We start from the raw sequence: 17297 nt of genomic DNA, 5'->3' as shown, positions 1-17297 counted from the left end.
CTCCAATGAGCTATTTGTTCCACGATGAAAGCTCTCTAAGTTGTCAAGTGAATAATGTTGAAATGAGAGCTGTGCAAAACTTGGTTGATTCATCATTGAGCAGGACTTCAAGCAAACCTTTCTTTGGTTCGTCTATGGATGGGTTAACTCCTCTCAGGTTTCCAGAAATTTCATTGCAAGTCACATCTAAAACGACTGAATTTCATCTGGTTTCACTCCAAAACCATGACTTTAGCCAATGCATGGAGGTAACAATATTCAAATGAATTTCCCAAAAACAAATTCAAAGTGTGCCATGCGGTGTTCCGCTTTGCTCATGCTCTTTGTGCCACCCATACAAAAGGTCCATACTAACCCATGCCATGCTTTCCTTGCCCACCTATCCCACTGCTTGGTAATGCTATCCCATTCCTGAATTCCATTCACCTCCACGCCCTAGTGGCTCTGTCTTTCTCTTCAATTCTCTGACACCCCTGTTTCTCTCTAGTCCCCTCTTCCAACCTGCAAATCCTTGGTGGATCTGTTCCTTCTAATCACCTGAACAACCACCTCTCCTGTTATTCCTACCTCACTTACACTTGTGATTAGCAAAAGAAGCAACCACCATCTGCTACTCCTATGTGTGGCTGTCTTACCACTTTTGCTGCTGTCATAGCTGGCTACGGTAAACGCTGAAGGATTTGGAGAGGGCAGCGGGCAAACAATCATCTTTAAAAGAGCCATCAGCCATTTTCACCACTCCTGTAATGAGGGTGGGGATGTGGATGCTCTCCTCATTGTTCTGGTCAACCCTTCAGTGCCCCCTGATGCTTTGCAGCTGCCCTCTCTTCCAAACAGGCAAATCAGAGATGGAAAGAAGGGCATCCCCTGGGGCTGCATTTTTCCCTACTTCAGTTGGTACCATAGGATCCTCTGAACTTTGTGATCCCTCAAACAATGCTTGGGTGGGATTTATGCCTGTGAGTCTGTGTTCACTCAGAAATGAGTCTCTTGCTCTTTCTAATGGTTAGTGAGCCTTGACAAATCTTCCAGCAAATGCAGAAGTCAGGTGGTGTGTGGTGTCAGTTTCCATTATGAACATTTCTCGGCGCTCTAAATTCATTAGTAAACTCTTCCATTACTTATTTATTTAATAAACTTATAAATTGCAGAGCACTGCAAGCTACATATTTTAACTATACTATACCCTCCTGGCTGATTTTAAATTTACATCTTTAGTGGAACATAATGCTTGACAAACCCATAGAAGAAGAATCATAGAGGAAGTACGTCTAGTGCAGGGGTCGGCAATGTTTGGCATGCAGCTCGCCAGGGTAAGCACCCTGGTGGGCTGGGCCAGTTTATGTACCTGCTGACGCGGCATGTTTGGCCGATCGTGGCCCCCACTGGCCGCGGTTCACCATCCTGGGCCAATGGGGGCGGCGAGAAGCCGCGGCCAGCACATCGCTCACCCACGCCGCTTCCCGCCACCCCCATTGGCCCGGGACAGCGAACCGCGGGCAGTGGGGGCCGCGATCGGCCGAACCTGCCACGTCAGCAGGTAAATAAATCTGGCCCGGCCCACCAAGGTGCTTACCCTGGCTAGCCGCATGCCAAACACTGCCGACCCCTGGTCTAGTGACTAAAGCAGTGGAGCTGGAGTTAGCACTTCAGTTACTTCCTCATCTTTGCCACTGACTTGCCCAGTCTTTGCCTCTGCTCACCTTTGCCTATGCCACTGTAAGGAGGATACTCACAGTCTGATTGCAAAGAACAGCTCATAGGCTGCAGCTTTATAATAATCACTCCTAGGAAAACAATGAATGGCCAGATCTTGCAGAAAGGGGTTCCTGTAGCCTACCTTCCAACCATATGCTATGCCTTCCTCCAGTTGATGACAGCCCAAGAGCCTGTTTGACTTGGCCATGCAAGGCAGCCAGAACTTTACACTCATAAGGAGGGCTAGACTAAGCCCAAGCCAACCCTCCATCTCTGCTTCGGGTTTGTGCTAAAGCATCTGAATCCCAGTCCCTCAATTAGGCAATCAGAAGACAAGGCCTTCACCCCCACCACCCACCATTTCAATTATAAATTGGCTTGCAAATTTATGATCCAGCCATTAGATATTGCTAGTGGTGGCTGGCATCAGTACCTGACATCAGAAAGATGAATCCCATTGGGATAGAGCAACTAAGATACTAGACAATACCATCATGTACCAGGGTCTCCCCTCTGAAATCCCCTCATTTCTTGGTTTACAATTTTCTTGGAGCTATTGACCTTAGGAAACGAGTTGACTCCCCTCCATGTGTGCTATGGAAATGCATCTAACCATACCAGCATGGCCATAGGGAAGTGGGATTGTAAATCCATCCAGTCGCTCTTATCCTTTGCTGGTAGCCCAAATCCCAACCTGTTGACTGATCACTATGAGGTGATTTTATATTATGTGCGGTGCTGCCACCACCACTGATTTACACACAGAACAGAGTGTGTGGGCGGGAGAGATTAGCCTGCTGTGAAATGGGAACGGGCTCATCATGGTTCCAGATGCAGTGAGATCTTTATATAGGCTCAGGGAAGACAGCAGAGTGTGTCTGGTGAGCTTAACTAAGGCTAAAGGTAGGGGGGAGGGATAATTAATGCTGCAGACACAGGAAAAGAAGGGAGGCAAAAGGGTACCACTAATGCAAAACTTCTTTTAGAAAAGGGAGGAAAGGGTGTTGCTTTCCCAGCCAATCCTGAGACAGAGAACAAACAATTAGACAGCTCAACACTAAATCCGACCATGACGGCTAGTAGGGCCATCAGTGCTTACAGTCCTCCCCTGCCAGCCTTTGTACAACATGGGCTCCACAACCCTCGATTCAGGGTGAGACCAGCCTAGATGGATTCTCTAAGACAGACCTACCCTACTTCCAAAAAAGTGTGACTTGTTTAACTTGCTGATATCATCCAAGCATTTCAAAGTCCTTTACAAACATCAATATTCACATCACCGCTGTGCAGTAGGCAACGATATCCATTTTACAGATGGAATTGCAGGAAAGGTGAGGATGAGTGATTTCCCAAGGTCACAGAGGAAATCTGCTGCAGGTCCAGGAGTTGTGTCCAGATCTCCTGATTCCCAAGCTGTACCTTAACAACAAGGCTTTCTTCCTCTCCAGTGTTTGATTAATGAAAGTTTGCTAAGTGCATTGGGATAGTCAGATGAAAGGCACTGTATACAGTAAAATATTAATACTGAAACAATTTTTGAATTTAATGTTCTTTTTCTGTGCTTTTGTCTGTTGCAGATTTAAAACTTACACATTTGTTGCTCCCTATTATTTTATTTTATTTTGTTCATGTGAAATTGTAATAGCTCTGTATTAGAGAATCAGATTCCATATTACAGACGGCCTTTACTGAATTCCATGGACGTTCAAATAGAGGTTGTAAGTTACAACTTCAATAATCTGAATTTCAAATTGCATAAGCAGATGCCAGTGTCGTGGTTCTGTAAGGTAACTGGTTATGATTGCAGTAAAATCAATTATAAGGAATGCCATTTTGGAAGCCAACACTATAAAGCAATTTTAACATTGGCAGGCTCCCATACCCCTCCCGTCGTCCACCTACAATAACTCAAACACAGTCGTTGGCATGGAAGGTCACATTTATATTCATAACTAAAAAAAATCAAATAAATTAGCACTGAACATAAAGTATACACCAAGCCCACTGACATATTATTATAATATTGTGCTAGCCAGAAGAGAGAGATCTCAATCTGGGGGTTGGCACCTCATTCAAGAACAAAGGTACAGTGCTGCTACCAGATATAATTCTCCTGTCCCATACATTGACCTGTAGTCCGAAATAACCAGCATTTTCTCATTTAACTATGCAAGACAGAAGTGCTGACTGGGAAGATGTTTCATCAACTTTGGAGAAAACACTGCCCCACACGTAGGAAATGCAAGTATCACTTCTCCTATCAAGGACATGAAAATGAGGAATCATACCCCATATAAAACTGAAACACTGCCATCCTTTTAAAATAAATCTGTTGACCAAGACCTCCTCATCAATATGTAAAAATTGCTTCAGTCCTTTCATAGCTACAACCCTGAGACTCCACTGCAGGTTCCAAAAGCAGAGGAATACTCCTTCATACTATCCACTGTTCTTGGTCAAGTTCCAATTAAAAGTTTTCAAATGCTGTAATTTCTGAAGGGTAAAAAACAAAAGGATAGAGCTTCAGCTGGTATAAACAGGCATAACTCCACTGGGCTACACAATCTGAGGATCTCTCCCAACATATCTGTAAAATTTTCCCAATACAATTAGTTGAACCATAATATAGTACATAACAATGATGAGCTACAGGCTGTTCCTCATACACTATAGATAGGCAGCATGGGCAGCTTCTCAGGGGAATGTCAGAGACACCTCAATTTTTTTTCAATTCCTCACAATCTGAGTTTGAGGCATAAAGAGCCACGGCCTCTTGTTTTCCTATTGTATAATTTCAATCAAAATTTCACTTTTTTGAGCTATAATTTTCCAACTTTGATCACTATCTCAGGATTCTATATAGTGACAAAAGTATGCTTATCTAGTTCAAAAAATAAACTAGATAACTCAATGAAGGATAGGTCCATCAATGGCTATAAGCCAGGATGGACAGGGATGGTGTCCCTAACCTCTGACCTCTGTTTGCCAGAAGCTGGGAATGGGTGACAGGGGATGGATCACTTGGTGATTATCTGTTCTGTTCATTCCCTCTGAAGCACCTGACATTGGCCACTGTCGGAAGACAGGATACTGGGCTAGATGGACCTTTGGTCTGACCCAGTATGGCCGCTGTTATGTGCTTATGCTTTTGTCATCACAAACATACTTTGAAACCTCTTTTTTTGAACAGTACTACCACTTTAGTGGTTTAGTGTATAAACTTTGAAATGTAGCATACAAGTTATTCTGAACATCATGTGACTTTCATGTTCAGTTGAGCATTTGTTTTGATGGGTAAACTATATGTTCTTTAAACTTATGAAGTCGCTGAAATTTTTCCAAAATAGCAAGTTTTGACTGAACTTTTTTTCTGAAAAAGTGAGATTTTTTTTTTGCAAAAAATATTCCTCTTATTAAATAGCTCTGTTTAAAATATATTTTGAACACTTATAATAATATATTGTCATTGGTGATATATTTTTAAAATAACTTGATCTTTGAAATTTGGTGGGATTTGATTGAATTTTACTTTTAGATTTTGAGTTCATTCAAAACTGAAACTGAAAGTGAAACTCAAGGATGGGGGCAGAGAAGTATGTCCCAAACAGACTGAAACAGAAGAAACTGAATCAAATAAAATGGATTAATTTTTCACAACTTGACAAAATTCCTTGACTGTTGCTGAATGAGACAAATGCAGTAGTATACATTATGTATACATCAAGGAACACAAATTGTAGCTCATATTCTTTTGATTTCATAGAAGACGTTAGTAGCACAATTGCTGGAGGTAGAGGCTAGTAGTGAGGGTAAATAAACTGCATTTCTGACTAACATGAATTTCCTTTTTTTAAAAAAGTCCTAATAAGTGACTCAGATCCTTTTATTAGGGGAATTTTTTTTCTCTGCGGTTTCAAACAAAACATGTTTCAATTAAATATTAGCTTGTTCTAAATCTTATTCACATTTTTTAGATCTTCCACCACCACCAGATCCGCCCCCTGGTCAGGGTTTAAGGCAGCAAATAGGCCCTGGCCAGCGCGGAGGCTCGGCAGAGAGAAAAGGAAGCTCTCTTGAGAGGCAGCATACTTCCAACATAGATGAAACAAAGAGCTCATTGGATCGTCAAGCTAGAACATCATTAGAGTGGCAGCGACAAACCCAGGAATGGATAAGCTCCACAGAACGTCAAGAAGATTTCAGGAAAGCCCAACATAAACAAGCATTTGGATCAGGTGTGTGTGCTGCACAAGTCAAAGAAGTGTAGACAGCTTCTTGAAACATTTCCAGCAGAGGTTTATAACTCACTAGAATATAAGATCACCTTAAACCAATAGTCCCCAGCATTGCCAAGACTTATATTAGAAGAATAAATACATTCACCCCCTAAGCCAGTGCATTCATTACACTATTTAGGGAATTAATAATATTGTCAAACGTAGCAGCAAAAAAACAAAATCTGAACTCTATTCTTGGTGGGCAAGGCAAGAGGAACAGCCTTTTAATTATTCCCCTTTATAAAATGTATTTAATTGTACATGTAAGGCCACATATACCAGTATCTTCAACCAGCAACTGAATTGGCACTAGCTGTTTTGCATGCTTACAGAGGGCTGACCCTCCTTAGCCTAAGCCATTTTTTCCCAGCTATATTTATAGCATCCTTTCCTCTCTACTCAAGTATATGACCAAATAACCTTCCTCAATAAGGCTTCGATTGATGATAGTATAGACCAGGGGTCAGCAATGTTTGGCACATGGCTCGCCAGGGTAAGCACCCTGTCGGGCCGGGCCAGTTTTATTTACCTGCTGACACGGCAGGTTTGGCCGATCGCGGCCCCCACTGGCCGCGGTTCGCCGTCCCGGGGCAATGGGGGCTGTGGGAAGCGGTGCGGGTGAGCGATGTGCTGGCCGCGGCTTCTCGCCACCCCCATTGGCCCAGGACGGCGAACCGCAGCCAGTGGGGGCCGCGATCGGCTGAACCTGCCATGTCAGCAGGTAAATAAACTGGCCCGGCCCGCCAGGGTGCTTACCCTGGCGAGCTGCGCGCCGAATGTTGCCGACCCCTGGTATAGACTTTAACTGGGAATTTGTCTTTGCTGATTACTGAGCTTGACTTCTAAATGGATCTCAGGCCTGTAAAGACATGTACAGGAAGTGAGATTGGACTGGAGATTCAGCTCTACAACATTCACAGATTCCTTCAGTTTAGCCACTCACAGCTTCTGTTTCCGGACACCTAACTATTTTCCGTAGCCTTCGTCTCACATCTTAGTCCAGTGCTGATAAAATAGAATGATGCAAGGGGACAATTACACAAGGAACATACCGCATAGAAGCAAGACATATACAGTTCTTTTTTCTAGGGCCATGCTGGACCCTCATGCATGTATTAAACTTACACAATGACACTGGCAATAAGGATTTAAATCTAATTCTCATAGCTAATCTCATATCTGTAAAAACAATGGTATAGGTAGGTGCACCTGTCCCGGAGCAAGGATTTCTGAATGGTCCTTCTCTGATACCTATATGTTATCCTCCTTTATCTGCTTCTCAGGACAGCCTCGGAAGAAAAATGACTGGTGTCTTCAGTTCTAGACAAAAGCAAAAAAAATGTTAATGTTTGGTTACAGTTGCTACAATAAATACTATAACCCATATTTTAATAAATAACAGGAATATGCCATTAAAAACAAACCAAAACAATCCTTCAATAGTATGGACAAGTGAAAGGTCATTTATATGTCTGTTCTACCACCTTTACAGTACAGATGTTTGTTTAAAAACAATATTAATATGTGAGATTTTACCTGGTACAGTCCAATAACAACCTTAACTCTGACCCACAAGACATACTTACAAACTTTTTCTACATATACACCTCTAATATACTGTATGTATATTTGTTATGTGAAGCTATATTCAGGGAAGCTCCTCTGCTACCAAACTCAAAATTCCCCATCTCTATTTCTAGTAAGTGCGCAGGAAGGGCTGATGAGGATGTTAACTATTATGTAACTTAGGGGGGTCTACAGTTGTAAGGCTCTCATACCTCACACCTGAGTCAGAGCCAAAACCCATTGAGTACAAAGGACTGATTCCCACTGACTTCAGTGAGTGTTGAATCAGGCCCCTCAGGGGTTAGAATGATTGCAGAGTTCCTGGCCTGTGAACCTTTACAGATCCAAGGCAGTTGGCTTTCCCTCATGCATACCTTAGGAGGTGCATTGGGAGCTGCTGCAGCACTCTCCTTCAGTGTGGGACATACAGAACTCTGTCTTCAAATGCTTTCCGTGATGTCCCGTAGTTGAATGCTTCACTGAAGCTGTGCCAGCATTTTTCAGTGTGTGTGTGTTTCTTTTCTACTCCAACTTCTTGTATTGAAGCATTCTTCCTCCATATTATTTTCTCTATTAGGTTTAACGATGGATACTCATGAATCATTTTTGTAATGTTAATTATGAGTATATTTTTTTCTTGAAATCTGTCCTGAACTATTTTCCCAATTAATGATGAAGTTCACTGGGAATCCATTCACCAGATAACAGGGTTAGACACTTAACAAATATTTTCAAAAGAAGGCATTTTTAATTGTTGTCTTTCTGAAAAACCATTTGCTCAATTGCCTTGATATCATTCAAAACAATGACTATTGTTACTGAGTGTTAGCCTTAATATTTTGAAAGCATGACTTTTAGTTTGAAAGTGAGTAGTCATAATCTGCTTTACAATAGAAAGCTAATTGCAACCCATTTGCAAACACTTGCATATAGCTATATATATATATATAATATGAAGCTATATATATATATATAATATGAAGAATAAAAAAACATGCATAAGAAACCACAGTAGCTGCATCCTCCCTTCCATTCTTCCCTCACCCTACCTTCCCCATTGCATTGCTTTGACTCCATGTATCATGTCTACATTTGGACCTGGGTCTTACACACACCTGCATCTGGGACAAATTGTGTTGCTGAGTAGTGTCATTGATTTGGTTCAGAAATGAAGTCCGTGGGAGTACTCACATGAGAAAGTTGTGCACACGCATAAGTGTTTGCAGGATCAGAGCTTGAGATTGTAAATTCTTTGGGGCAGAGGCCATACGTACTTTACCTATGAAACACCAAGCCCACTTTGGGTGCTGTATATATAAAACAATAAGGAGTTTGGCTGAGTCCTGAATACATTATTCTTTTTAACATCGATTGACCTATGCAATGAAAATTTTGCAGTGTTTGTCAGATCATTTATTCAATGAATAACAGTTACATTTGTTAACAAATATTTTAAAGTACTGTACTAGCTGTAATAATAACCCTAATTATGTATAAAGATATTATTATTCTTTCTATTGTAGGGTCCCACCTAGGACGTGGTCAAGCTGCCACTGATATCAAGAGCATAGACCCCATTGACTTCAATTGTGCAGAACTAAGCCCCTAATTTCATGTATTTTTCAAAAGAGCATGAGTAGTTTAGTACTGGAAACCATATTTTCACTGATGACTTTTGAGCATGCTCAGGATCACTAATTGGAGTAACAGCAGCAACATACCTAAATGTGATATACTCAGCTACCCCAATAATAGGCACACTATGCAAATCAGATTAGAGTAGTTCTGAGAACAAGGAGAACATTGTGGTTGTCCAGCGCAAGTGGGTCATACAAACACCTGTCTGGACAAACAAACACCAGTTTTGTAGATGCAAATTAAGGCCTTGGTTCTGCAAAGAGAACCACATGGGCAGATACTGAAGTCTTTGCAGGATCAGGGCCTAAGAAGCTGTTTTTTGGGTGGGGAAATGTCCTTCAGAGCTGTTTTGGGGATTTAGACAAGTATCTTCCAAGTTCTAGAATGTTTGAAAAATCTGACTGTTATTTGATATTGTTATTGTTTATTTTATGAATTACACATTTCTCAGGCCACATCATAACAGCATATATTCTATTAAATTATTGTAACAGTATAATAGGGCATGAGGGGTTTGGTGGTGGTTGTTTCTAAATATTTCATTTCACCCTTAAAAGTGCTAAAGAATGGACTATTCATCGAAACCTTAGTCTTCATCCCAAAACTGGGAAAACAAACCAGTTTATAGTATATTTCATTCTCCTAAACTTCTCCATTCTCTACTCTAGAAATGTGTCCAGCTTCTGCTAAACTGATTTCCTCTACTTGTGTTTATTGCTGCCTTTGCAGGTTGCTGCATATTTCATCCAACTGTTGGAATGAGTTTCCCTCTGATTCTATTGTTAGGGTTTGCTGTGAAAAGAACTGCTAATAAAATTTAAAAGTCTTTGATAGCTAAATGCCATCTTGCTCTGTCTTTTAAATGTTTGCTTACATTTCAACAAGGACAGCACAATTATAGCATATGAAGCGGATATCCTGCAGTGCTAGTATTCTAGACCTATGGGTGTTAAGATTATGGAAGAGAGTCAAATATAATCTCTTATCTCCCTCTTCCGTTTCCACTACTCCCTCTCTGCTTCTCCCTCCCTGTCTCTGCCCACCATTAAATAAGATACGTCTCACCCAGTTAAATGGTTTAGCAATAGTTAGAGGGAAAAAATCTTAACCCTAATTCAGGAAAGTTCTTAAGCAAGTGCATACTTTAAGCTTCTGAGTTGTCCCATTGACTTTAGTGGGGGCTACTCATGTATTTAAAGTTAGGCATATGCTTAAGTACCTTGCTGAATTGGTGCTCTAGTTATCAAGTTCTCTTCCTTAAGATTTAGTCAAGACGGCTAGAGTGCTGTCTAAAAATAAAAATAGTTCCACAAAATAAACAGCTAAACTCCTCAGTTTGGGAATCAACCCAATTCTGTTGTTTGCTGCTGCTACTGTTATTACCATAATGCCCAGAGAACCCAATCAGGTTTGAGGCCCTGTTTTGCTAAGTGCTGTACAAACACAAAGGTGCAAGCCTATCCCCAAAGACTTTCTGTCTCCCAAGACACCTATTCTTATAATCCTTCATCTGTGCAAGAGGAGGGGTAAACTGAGAGGGACGTAATCCTTTGTTCAAAGAGGACCATGTAGTGCCCCTGAAACAGTGTCACAGAAAGATTTATTCCCCCACAAATATTTATGTAATAGGATTATTTGTAAAATGAGATTTTTCCAATGTACTTTCTATGGTTGGAAATTACTGAGCTCCAGGAAGCTAATTAAATTAGCTGATACCACAGTTCTTTATCTAAATTGATTGAAGCAGTGTTACCATAAGTTAAACTAAAGAAGAAGAGAAAAAACACACTCCTAGAAGCTTAAAGGAAAATATAATCATTACATTATTCTGGAGATTGTATGTGCAGCTATTTCTATTAAGCAATCTGTAATTCATCTGCTATTTGTTCACAATGAATCTCATTTTATAATTAATGCAAACTAGTTTATAAAATTACATGCAAACACATTGGTTTCATTATCTGTGGAAGCAGTTTAGGATGCACATGGAGGCTTTTTGGTATCACTGCCATATCATAAGGCAAAAGAAAAGAAAAAAAAACCCCTTTCTAAATGTAATACACACTGGGTGAGTTTGATATCCACACCTGGATAATGCTGTTAATAATATGTTTATGATTTTGTGTTTTCTAGAAGAGGCACTGGTGCCATATAGTAAGCCCAGTTTCCCATCCCCAGGTGGTCACAGCTCTTCAGGAACAGCTTCTTCTAAAGGATCGACTGGACCCAGAAAAGGCGAAGCCTTGCGAGGAGGTCACCAACGCAATGCTAGTGACCTTCTTGATGTAGGATATATGGGATCAAATAATCCAGGACAGTTTACTGGTGAATTATGTAAGTGTCTTTCTTGCTGCAATTCAAATGTAAAAAAAAAAAAAAAAGAACAAATTTATAATAAAATTTTCACTGACGCAAGATTGGACTCCAGAGAGTGAGAAGCTCAGTTTGTCAGTCAGCTATGATTCTGACCCAGATCTCTGTCATCTCTGAGAGGTCACTTCCTTGTGAAAAAAGTGAATAATTGAAATGTATCTTTCTGTGCCTTTAGATTTATCTTCGCCTTCACCCTACAACATGATTTTTAATCTGTGTTAGTACTGTGACTCGGGTCATCTATTTAACACATCCTTGAATCTGTGATGCTAGTGTAAAGGGAACCACATCAGGTCAGCTGGTTAGAATTACTCATTATCCTTTAGAATTTTTTAGCCAAATTCAAGTTACTTGACCTGAAAGTGGCATTGGTGATGGTGTTACAGAAGTGCATTAAAAAGAGGCCTTTGTTCTATTCTTGTCTGGTTACAGCAGACAAACCTATCACTCCCCTTCTTTACCCCCTCTCTTTCCCATTCAGCTTTCTCTCTCTTCTCTGCCCCCTGATTCAGTCTCCCTTTTGCTCATCCCAAAGAAAGTGGTGCCTCCCTTTTTCTCAAGTTTCCCAGCCCAGCAGAACTCCTTCCCAAATTTGTTACCACTATGTATGTCATACCTGGTACTATGCCATGTATATGTCAACTAGATGACACTCACATGAGACCTCAAAGACTGTTAGGTCATAGAAGCTGACCTTTTAGTAACAGGGACAGCAAATACTGTGGTGTTCTGGCTGCCTGAGAAACACAGTGAGAACACACTTGGGCCCAGAATTCTTGGAGGAGGTTCTAGAACTTTCTCACCACACCAGCAGCTCCTTTAGAGAAGGCTGATACCTGACCCCTGCTGATGTTTGTCAGTGCAAAGCAACGTCAGTATTGGATTACCCAGTGCCAGAAGGCTCTCCTATACATAGGGTATCTCAGGCTAGGCCTCCATGTATGGTGGCATGTAGATTACATATATTGTACACCCTCCAGCACAGGTATAAATAACAGTGTAGACAGTAAGACACTGCTTAGGCGAGTAGAATAAAGACACACCAAAACCTCAGGGTATGTATCCTACATGGATTTATTCATGCCCAAGAAGTGCTTTCCCCAAACTACACTCCTGTTTTTAGCTGTGTAGTGTCCCTCTGCCTTCCCACTGCAGGAGCTTTTCCCCACCACTGGGAAAGACTTTGGCAGTAGGGAAAGGCTGTGGAAACTCTCTACTGCTGGAGTCTTTCGCCAAGGCCTTCCCCTTGCCAGAGCCTTTTACTGATGCATGTAGCTATACACCATAGTATGAATGCAGCCTGCTTTTCATAGCGGCATGTAGTTACACCTATGCTACATGCTGTTGCCAGTGTAGACAAGGCCTTAGGGTGAACCGTCATGCAACCAATGCAGGGAATGTGGCCAGAGGAAGAGGGATGTGGCTTGGACTTTGCTACTATTCTATGGGTCCCAGTTTCCATGACGGTGCTATAGGCAGCTAGGAGTACAACCCATCACAGAGTGACCCCAGGATCAGAGGAGTGCAAAGGTGCCTTTAAGACATCTTTGCATCTCTCTTTCTGAGCTCTGCCAAGCATGCCTCCGCTGTGGCTCTGAGCCATAAAATTGGTATCTCACTCTGGTAAAGAATATGTTAATTTCCACATGCAGTGCAATTTAAAAGTGACACAATTAGAGAACACTTGAAGTACATAACTAAATAACCAGGTTTTACTTGATATCCAATCTGAGCCCCAGGTCTGACTTCAGCACAGATGTTCCATTTGAAAAAGATATAGAGGTCATTTAAAAATACTAAGTATGTTGCTCTTCCCACTTATGTATTTCTTTCACTTCTGGTCACTGTTTCTCTCTCTTGTAAAAGCAATAAATAGGGTACTATTGCAGTACCTGCATAACAGATATTACCTGGACAGCAATTGCAGTGTGCTAACAGAATATTCTTTTCAGACCTATTCAAATAAATATTTTTTAGATACAATCAACCCTGTAACTATTCTTAATCCTGCTTAACTGTACCTACACCAGATTCCTCCGGTAATATCTGAGCAGGACATAGGTTCACTACAAGGAGTCCCTTTGTCAGTGGATCTCTGCAGACATTGTGTCTACCTATGTGGATCAGTCTGAAGAAGTAAGGCCTTAGTGTCTGGTCCAAAGCCTGGTATGTCAATGGATAGACTTTCACTGACTTCAGTGAGCTTTGGATCAAGCCCTAGGTTAGCATTTACACTAGTCCCATTAATCAGTTAGGTAAGGATTCCCTCCGTCCCATTCACACACACACACATCCCAGTGGACTCTCAGCACAGGCACTTCACTCCATGAGGGACAGCAGAGAACCAGACCCTCTGTATTTACTTGCAGTTACCACACAGTGGTAACGCAGAGACTGCAGTTGTCTCCTGACCTACATGCACACAGGAAGACATATTTGGTATCTTTACTACAACTGGTGGTAACTGTGGAATTTTTAAAGTCAACCACTTGCAATTTTAAAAGCAATTTTAAAAAATCCAATATGTTTATGAGATGTGCTGTGGTAATGTGGCCAGAGGATTTGTTTTATTTAGTGCATTTTTTTCTCTTTTTCTTTCTATAGAGTAGTTGAGAAGAGACATCCCAAGCTGCTCTGAAGGACCATCAGGTCTGAACTCATGGAAGTGATGACACTAAACAGTGCAATGAACATTTTCTTTATTTATGTACTATTAAAAGAACTGTAAATGCAATGTAAAGACACACAGCCACACATATCCCACAGATACTTGTGTTCGTCTCTTTAATACACCATCCACCTTAAACTATTTCTTGTCAGGAGTATATAAAAAAGAAAGAAAAAAAAATCACCCTCCAGGATGAAAATGATTTCCCTCTGTATATAATTTCTTTTGTTGCATTGCTATGCAAGCTCACCTTCTTTTTAGCTATGTTCATATTATTGTCTGTTCTTATTGGTCTGTTGTACTATATGTGAATTAATAGGCTGTGGTGCCATATATTAACTTTTAATTGTGTAACTTTTATGTTTAAAGTTTGCACTGCAATTTTATTTGGTGATAAGCACAAAACTCTACTCCTTGTGACATGAAGAAGAAGAAGACTGAATGTGTGAAGAACGTTTTACGTGCTGTAAGCTGTGTTGGATAATGCTGGATGTAACGGAGTATGGTAAATGGTTTTCCATTGGGGTGTAGAAATAGGAAGATGACAGGCGAAACTGATGTTAGCAAAGATGTCAGGGACAGAATTAAATCTTTTAATAACAAGCAACATGGTTGCTCTTACTATTTAAAAAAAAGGGGGGGTGTCAAAAGATGAAAATGTGAGTTTCAAGAGAGAATATGAAAAAAGAGACTACAGAGTTGAACTGTGACCTCTGAATAGAACACTAAGCTTCTCAACTCTTAGGATCAGTTTTTACCTGCCCAATAGAATTAAATAATGGAGGGCGGGAGAGTGGGGGAAAACTTACTACAAACAAAAGAAATTAAGGTGTTTCACTAAAGCTGTTTTTATGTTACATTTTAAAAAGAATTACCATAATTAATCTCTCAAAGCCAGCATGTAATGCAGAAATCCCCCCAGGAAAAAGAAACAATATAAACTCTGGGATTACCTAGCAAATAGTTAAAGAGGCAATTTATTATTGAGACATATTCAAGATGCTTCTGAAAAATGAAATATGTTGAAATATCTTAGTTCATCTTTCCAATACATGTACAGTAAAATAGAAGATAGAGCTGCACCACTGAAATTCATTTACATGAGTTGTTTTTATGCAGTCTAGAAACTTTTGTGTTTTATTAACTGAAGTCTTCAATAACTGAAGTTGATTCCACGGAATTTGTAGCAAAATTCTTAGTGTTTGAAAAAGAAAGCAATGGTAAAATTATGTTCAGTTTGCAGTAAATATTTTTCTTTCGATGCAATATGTTCTCAGAAATTGGATACAAACAAAAAAATCTTTGACCTACTTTTAACGTGTGAATTTAAACCCTACTATAATAACAAAGTAACGCATGTTTATACACTTTTTGAATAAACCAAACTCTGTAAGTGGACATTAATAACAGCATCCTGTCTCATCATTAGTTTTCATGACTTTCTCTAGACTTTCTGCACCTCCAAAATCCCTATGAGTAAATTTTTCAAACATTTGTTAGAAAACTCTACATGTATTGTATACCACATTCATTCAATACTTAATTTAAATATTACAGTCTACAGCTTTTTTTCTATTAATCACCTAATCATGAATGCAAGTTTGCATTTAAATACCCTTTAAGTATATCCTGTCTATGTTGTTTTGTATATCGCCTTGGAGTTCACCAGTATTAAGTGAAGTACACTTTTAGTGATGGCAAAGTCCTAGGACAAGTAAATTACACTGCTAAATATATGTGTTTCTTTTCATTTTATTTAATTGTTCCATTATACAATAAAACACTACAGTTTTCAATTGTATTCAGAACTGTCAAATATCAAAAACTGGTATTTAAACTTTACTTAAGGTCAAATCTGTTATTTAGCCGGTTACAAGACAAAAACAAAATGTATGAATTTATTTATATATGTAACCAATGAATATATGTAATTTTCCTGCTGATTAAATGGATATAGTTAAAGCTATTGTCTATAAACGTACAGAAATATTCAACAAAGGTAAAAAGGGCATCCGATTTTTGCTGACTCTGATATGTGAAGATACAGATTCTTCAGCACACTTCTCAAATTTTGGTTCTCTGGAAACATTTCAATATGACTAGAGAAGATTTTGATTTGAACACTTGTGCTGAGCTTTGGTGGAACACCTTTCTCATTATGTTCTATTTTAAAATTGGAATAATGAGAAGTTGACAAAAGCCATCCCGATTACTTTCAGATATGTTTTATCTATTCCACTGGAAAGTAAATGTGTGTCAGTATTAAAGCTGTGCAGTATCATGATATTCACTACCTTGTCCATCTGCTTCTGTATGTTTTTGTTCATTAATAATTTGCTTACAATATTACATAACAAATTGTCCGTGTGTATCGCCAAGTGTCTCCATTATCTTACAGGTGATCTTTTTTTTCTCTTTTCTATAAGTGTACTTCCAACAAATCACAATACATATTTTTTAAAATGCAGTTTAATTTACTATTTAAAAAAAATATGATTTCTGTTTTTTTAAACCGAAAACATTTATTGTGAATAATGTGCTTTTAAAACGGGGATGTTGTGGTGGCACTTAGTTTTCCAATTTGTTTTTTTAATTTGTTTATTGGCTACATCTTGTTCATGAAAAAATATGACCTCTTAATGTGTTTCATTGGTATTGTTAGTGCAGCAAAGTTTAATTGCCATAAGAAGTTGGTTAATAGTATTGTCGAGCTGTGTATTGTATATTTACTGGGGAAAAAAATAAAACGCATTCACATTTCAAATTTATGTTAAAATAATGTGAGTAAGGAGTCAATATGTGAAAAGAGTAAATAAACATAAATAACCTAAAAAAAACCTAAATAAATCAATCCAATGGCTAGAAGTTGATGCTAGACAAATTCAAGACTGGAAATAATATGTAAAATTTTAACTGTGAGAGTAATCAGCCATTGGAACAATTTACCAAGGGCTATGGTGGATTCTCCTCCATCTCTGACAAATTTTAAATCACAATTGGATGTTTTTTAAAAGATATGTTCTAGGAATTATTTTGGGAAAGTTCTGTGCCCTGAGTTATACAAGAGGTCAAATTAG

The 17297-nt window shown here is 39.5% G+C and overlaps 1 protein-coding gene across 32 annotated transcripts in view; it reads left to right on the top strand.

Moving 5' to 3' along the window:
- ROBO2 (roundabout guidance receptor 2) overlaps nucleotides 1-16996 on the top strand; it is a 1484585-nt gene extending 1467589 nt beyond the window's left edge. For 16 of the 32 annotated variants that reach the window (XM_065575614.1, XM_065575671.1, XM_065575561.1 and 13 more), the window contains 3 exons: nucleotides 5673-5933; nucleotides 11313-11513; nucleotides 14157-16996. In XM_065575614.1, coding sequence (XP_065431686.1) covers nucleotides 5673-5933; nucleotides 11313-11513; nucleotides 14157-14158 — 464 coding nt within the window. In that variant the 3' untranslated portion in view covers nucleotides 14159-16996. The remainder of the gene's footprint in view (nucleotides 1-5672; nucleotides 5934-11312; nucleotides 11514-14156) is intronic. The other 16 variants (XM_065575735.1, XM_065575707.1, XM_065575697.1 and 13 more) reach the window with 3 other exon arrangements.
- The last annotated feature ends 301 nt before the right edge of the window (nucleotides 16997-17297 follow it).

Source organism: Chrysemys picta, chromosome 1, assembly GCF_011386835.1.
Source record: "Chrysemys picta bellii isolate R12L10 chromosome 1, ASM1138683v2, whole genome shotgun sequence".
NCBI classification, from domain to species: Eukaryota; Metazoa; Chordata; order Testudines; family Emydidae; genus Chrysemys; species Chrysemys picta.
This window is presented reverse-complemented; position numbering and strand designations above follow the sequence as displayed.